The 6,284-nt window shown below is 37.6% G+C and overlaps 1 protein-coding gene across 1 annotated transcript; it reads right to left on the bottom strand.

The window, feature by feature from the left end:
- Nucleotides 1-2,766: 2,766 nt before the first annotated feature.
- LOC110108137 (serine/threonine-protein kinase ATR) lies at nucleotides 2,767-4,977 on the bottom strand. The gene is made up of 5 exons (XM_028693551.1): nucleotides 4,657-4,977; nucleotides 4,430-4,574; nucleotides 4,229-4,341; nucleotides 3,824-4,149; nucleotides 2,767-3,730 (listed from the first exon to the last, which is right to left on the bottom strand). The coding sequence occupies exons 1-5, from the start codon at nucleotides 4,823-4,825 to the stop codon at nucleotides 3,551-3,553; spliced, it is 933 nt and encodes a 310-aa protein (XP_028549384.1). The 5' UTR covers nucleotides 4,826-4,977; the 3' UTR covers nucleotides 2,767-3,550.
- Between the last annotated feature and the right edge of the window lie 1,307 nt (nucleotides 4,978-6,284).

Here is a 6,284-nt window from a genome sequence, read left to right on the forward strand (position 1 = left end):
ACTCTTCATCCACTGAGTAAAAATAAATTTAAAATTATGGTGGGTCAGATTTGAGGGCTCACTCTACTCGTCATCCATTGATTATAAATTTAAATAGTGTAATTAAAAAATAAGCATATTTAATTAGTATTTAGGTTGCTCTTACTTTGTAATAATTATACAATAATAAAATTGAGTAATACCAAAAATCTCTAATCATTAAGGCAATAAGACCAAACAAAATTTTGCACTCACTAAACTGAAAATCCTGAAATACATATATAACCCATATTAGCTCGTTCATAAATACAGCAACAAGTCGAATACAGATAGAAGCCAAGAACTTGAAGGAAAACTTAAACATGCGTATCGATATGTTACAACCAAATCCTCCACGACACTCAATTCAGCACATTAACAAGCAAAGCTAAAATGGTGGATTAAACATATTTGCGGGAGAAGCCCACATTTAAAATCATTGCTCTTTCTCAAATTACTCCAATGCAGAATTTATGTTAACAATATCAGAGATTAATTGATGAAACAGAAATTTATAGTTGATCTTGCTTTTCTTGTTCTCCATGATTGAGATAGATTGAGTTAAGATTTGAGAAGCAATACACAACAGTTTATAGCAACAATACACGGCAATACACAGCAGTAATATACAATAATACACACCAGTACATAGCAATAATGCACAGCAATATACAACAATACACATGATGTAGAACGAGAAGAGGGGGGGAAGGAAAACCGGCAGCATGCATGGGTTGGGGAGTGGATTGGTGGAGTTAATGCTCTCCTAAATTGAATTTCAGTTTTAGAAAGAGAGATAATTACTCCAATTTAATTTGAAATTGATTGGGATTGGGGGGGTAGGCGGGGAAGGAAAACCGACAGCATGCATGGGTTTGGGGAGTGGATTGGTGGAGTTAATGCTCTCCTAAATTGAATTTCAGTTTTAGAAAGAGAGATAATTACTACAATTTAATTTGAAATTGATTGGGATTGATTTAAGGGGTAACCCTAGATATTTAGGAAAGAATTTGAAATTTGAATTTGAATTTGAATTCAAAACAAATTGATTCTCTTTCCAAAATTATCTAGAATATTTTAGGAAAGTAGGCTATCAAAGCGAGATTGGCTCCAATCAAGAGAAAGAGGGTTTAATGGCCTTAATTGGTGGGATGGGAAATTAATTGAGGAGACAATATGGAAAGGGGAGGGGCCGGCCATGGGTGGAGGGAAAGATAATATCTACATTCTATGTATGTGGATCAAGCGTTAAATGGGATAGGGGGAATTAAATATGAAATTAATTTTAGATTGGGAGTAATTGGAGGAGGCTCCCTAATGTAGAATTTATAAAATTGGAATGAGAGAAAGAACAACGAGCCTTGGACACTTCCAAAGACTAACGGTTATTGCGTTGCCCTTCACCAAGGGACTTCAAGCCACGAGCCCGGACCCATCCTGCGACTGGTGGAAACTCTGATTCCCTCCCGTAGAAATCTCACCCAAGTTCTCTCCAAAGAACACGAGTGCAAACAAAAGTTTTTAATAACCCATCATACCTAATACAAGAGAAGGAGGCTCTATATATAGGCCTCAAATGAAACTAAAAGACAAATTTGTCCATTGGGCTTACATAAGATAATACTCTTAAATAAAATGGTAAAAAATGAAAATTGCAAAATTAAATCAAAATACAATTAATAAACTAAAATAAAAAGGAGTGATCTCGACCGTTGATCTTCGAATCTTCCTTTGATATCGTCCACCGTCGGATGTCCGTATCAACACAGATGTACAAAGCAATACACAACAATACACAATAACAATATACAGCAATACACAGCAACAATATACAGCAATACACAGCAGGCGAGGTAACAATACACAACAGTACACAGCAATATAAAGTAGTACACAGCAATACACAACAGTACATAGCAGTATACAACAATAATACAAAGCAATACACAACAGCACACAACAACAATACGCAATAATGCACAGTAAAAAAATCATTTTTCACATAATTTTCGTAGTACACATCTATGAAAAAGCTGACAAAGTTATAAAATGAACAAAAATAACACTAAAAATTTTATAGAGTTGATTTACAGAAGCATGTGTTTTCCCGCCATGACATATCAACAATGAGCTTTTACTACGATATTCAAAATACAAACTATCTATAAATCACGAAGTATAAACGACTTACAAGCTCTAAAAACAAGCAGGTCGAACCCTGCCAACGGGTGCTGCCCCCTTGGACCCCCGCGGCTAAAATTTTTTAAACGTCAAGTCTTCCTCTTCCTAGATATTTGCATACCGCCTTTCGGACTCTATATCCTGTGGGCAAATCATCTGCTCGAAGAATGCAACTTCCTCCTCCAAATCAGTCTTCATCTTCATCAACTCTTCCTCATTTTTTGTTTCTCAGAAGGTACCAAAAGTTTTATTTTGCAAAAACCCTAAATATTTGAGAGCTTTCGCGGGTTTCTTTTTTAAAAACATAAAAAATGAGCGGGTTGACGCGATTTCAAATTTTTTTATAAATGGGTTGGGTCTAGTCAACGGGTCATAAAAAAATCCACGTGTTTTAATTTAATTAGAGTATGGACGAAGAGATACGTCTGAAGTCTGCACAGAATAAATTCTCCAACTTTACAACTTTAATTATAAATTTTAAAAGTACAAGTCTGCACTAATTGATTATCAATTAGTTACAAGTACAAAAGAAAAAGTTGTATTACAATTATTACAATTACAATTGAATTAGTTATTACAGCTATGATTCTAACGTAACAATCTATTTCAATCTTATCTATTTTTTGAAGATCAAATAGTTTTCTGCCATTCAAGTTGAAGTAACTTTGAAGTCTTTCATACAGCCCGATTGTTTCCTTATATTTATTTGCTTGATTTCTAGTGCAGGTTGCAGTTTTACATCATTACTCTTGCCATAAAAAATTACCTTGCACGCGAGGCCTAATTCTGGATGAACATACTTTAACTCATCCAATAGTACCCACGAAGCATCCTCAGCTAGTAAACTATTCATTTTGATTAGAACTTGAATGATTGTTTGAGTTCCTGCATGATCGTCCTCTACTGAAGCAAATTTAATGGTCTAATTAATGTTTTTAGGCCAAATTCTGGATGAATAGACTTTAAATCATCCACCACATGCACTTCTCACCAAATATCAATGTGCAAACTAAATCAACGCATCTTTGAGAAAAGAAAGTGTAATGCCTGAGATTTGATTAGAGCGCTCTTCAAAATGATTGTAATAATCTTCTGCAATAACTGTTAGGTGCATTTTTTCAAGTTCTTTCAAGCTAAGATATAGGAAGGATCAAATCTTCGTGAATCACTTTCTTTAAAAATATATTCGAAGAAGTCAAGTGTTTGTTTATATGCAATCATTGATACCAACTTAGTGTCGATCCATTCATTCAGACTGATCCAAACATAAATCTTTCTTCTTCCAAATGGTTGAAATAAGAGTATAATTGGTTAGTTCATAACCTACAAATGACATTAACAACCGTGGCATCTACTCAAGTCTTGGAAAGAAGAGGAACATCCACCAACATAGATATGTATAATACCTGAAAACAGCATGTTCTTTCTCATCCTGCTGCAGAACACACACGATTGAACGAATAAAATTCTCCACTGGAATTATGTCTGCATCTACAACTGACATTGTAATACGTACAAAGTCAAAACAAGCCTGTTTGTCAACGACGAGATCAGGAGCCGGGGAAATGAAAAAATCATAATAGAAAATCGACAAGAAAAAGCAAGAAATTGAAATCGCACCCACCGTATGCAATGCCCCGTCGCCGTAGCACAAAAGAGAGCAGGCAGCAGAAACAAAAGATGCGTGCATTAACCCTTCCACGTAAAGGGTCCCTTCGGTTAGGCATTTGCTCAGAAGCCTCATAATCCATGCGGCAAAACACTGCCACCGAGGCTTGTCGCCAAGATCAACCACAATACCTGCACCATCCTCCAGCAGGCAACAAGCAGGAATCTCGCTGAATAGAGACGGGGATGTAGAAATTAAAGAAAAAGTCTCACAGAAGCACTTCAAGGAAACACTTCTTGATGGCACCATGTCCCGGTGCAGAAATGCCACATAAGAAACATCTGCAGGTCAAGGGAGTTAGAAAAGAGTACATCATCACATTGCACGAATTAGGAATGATAAAATAAAAATAAATCACACCTTCAACGACCAGCATGGCGTCTAGGAAGAACTGGCGGTAGGCGTCTCGCTCTCCCGTTCGGAGCAGCGTGAGCAGGGTGGACACAGTGTCGAAGATGAGCTCATGGTGGGAGCTGCAAGTAAAGCACCAAGGCAAGAAAGATCAGTCGGGGTTTTGTCGAGATTAAGTTTCCGGTTAGGGTTTGAGGTTAGAATAAAAACCGGAAGGACGGCTCGGCAAGGAAGGGGAGGACGCGGCCGATAACAGGGAGTACAGCCGTGGCCTTGCCGTGGAAAAAAACCCCGGGAAAGTTCCGGGCGGTATGGGAGAGGAGTTTCAGCACGGCCGTGACTTCTCGTTCCTTGGCTGGGGGACGACAAGAAGAGGGGGATTCGATTACTATTTGAAAAGTTTAAACATGAGGAAGAGTAGCAGGATGGAGAAGTACCAGAGGGTGATGGGACCACATATGCGTGGAGGAGGTTAGGAAGGACGACGCGGAAGCGCGACTCGAGAGGATCCGCATCACTGCAGCCGCCTCCCCCGGCAGAGGAAGATGTAGAGGCGGCGGCAATGCGCTCCCGAAGCTCGTGGATGAGAATGGAGAGGTTCGCCATTAGGGCGGTGACCGGAGACCTTCGCCTTCCGCGTATAGCTTATCACCGACCAGTAGAAGCAGAGTGTGAATGACCTTCGCGCAGGACATTGGACGCCTCGCGCGCATGCTGGAATTTGAACGCGATAATGCTTGTTTGTGAAGTGATTAGTGAGCTTTCAAAGGAGCGCTTTGGTAAAGGTAGATGGAACTGAAAAATTCATTATTTTAAAAGATAATTAATTATGTAAAACTTAAATATTCTATATTTATTAATTTTGTTTTATTTATAATTTATATAATTTCATTTAAATGTTGAAAAGATTGTAAAAATATGAACCCAACGACACCAAATTTGATCTAATTTAAGCTCAAATGGGTCCAAAACGAGAGCATGAAACATATTTAGAAAGATTAAAGCATGAATTGGAACATCAAATGATAGTCAAATGTGACATGCTTATAATAGAATTGAGCGGATCGACAAGACGAATCCAACGAGCCCAAGATCGCTGAATTTGACATCATTAAGATACTCAAATGCTCGATAAAATAGTCTATGATCAAGAGAATCAATATATGTCATACATCAAAAACACTCTCAACATGCTCTTAATATTCTCTTTGTCTACTAGCCATGACACTCCCAAAAAACGATAAATATATCTCTCAATCTTCATTAAAAGGTGAGTAAGCAAGAGAAAGAGGAGAAGAGATAAATTGAAATTTGGGAGTTCTCTTGCCACCAAGCTTCTCCTCCTCGACCACCCCCAGGCCATCAATATATAGTCGTTGGACTTCCGCCAGGCCACACACCGTCGTCAAACTTCCGTCCGACCACCGACCCTAGTCGGACTTTTGTACGACAGGCATCAGACTTCCGCTCTGCCATCGTCAAACTTTTGTTTAACTGTCATCATTCACGCAAAGTTCAACCCACTTCCTGGACTATTGTAATCTAACCATCTTTAAGTTTAGGGACAATATTTGTAATCTATTCAAGTAATATTTGAATCATTTCAACTAGGTGTGGCATGTGGTTTTTTCTCTTTTTCAGGATTTTCCACATAAAAATCCTGATATTTCTAAATTCATTATTTGTGTGTTGGGTATCCGTGCAACGTTAAAATAAAATATTTTCTTACATTACTGTTGTGAATATTCTAGCCTGCAACATTTAGTATGGATTACAAGGTGCATAAAAATTCTCATTTTGAAATTGATCTTTTATAGTATTTGTCTAATTGAGGGAAATAAATTTATTGATATGATATTTAAAAATTTACAGAAGAAAAATATGTGGTGTGTGTATTGGAACTTACTTAATTAGTAAATCAAACAACACCCTTCCAAATAAAAATTTTATGTATTTGTGAAGCAATAAGCTATTTCTTCGTCTCTCAATTTGATACGTCCTAAAAAATTGCCTTGATCGAGCACGAAGCTCGAGGCATATTCAAATTGGAATTTTTTTTGGTGTC

This window comes from Dendrobium catenatum, unplaced genomic scaffold, assembly GCF_001605985.2.
Source record: "Dendrobium catenatum unplaced genomic scaffold, ASM160598v2 fragScaff_scaffold_316, whole genome shotgun sequence".
NCBI classification, from domain to species: Eukaryota; Viridiplantae; Streptophyta; class Magnoliopsida; order Asparagales; family Orchidaceae; genus Dendrobium; species Dendrobium catenatum.

Excerpts from the sequence above, each read along its gene's own strand:
- LOC110108137 (XM_028693551.1), bottom strand. The coding sequence starts at position 4,825 with ATGGCGAACCTCTCCATTCTCATCCACGAGCTTCGGGAGCGCATTGCC. Across the intron at positions 4,575-4,656 it reads TGTGGTCCCATCACCCTCTG|CCAAGGAACGAGAAGTCACG; the intron begins GTACTTCTCCAT and ends GTCGTCCCCCAG. Across the intron at positions 3,731-3,823 it reads GCGACGGGGCATTGCATACG|GCTTGTTTTGACTTTGTACG; the intron begins GTGGGTGCGATT and ends GTTGACAAACAG.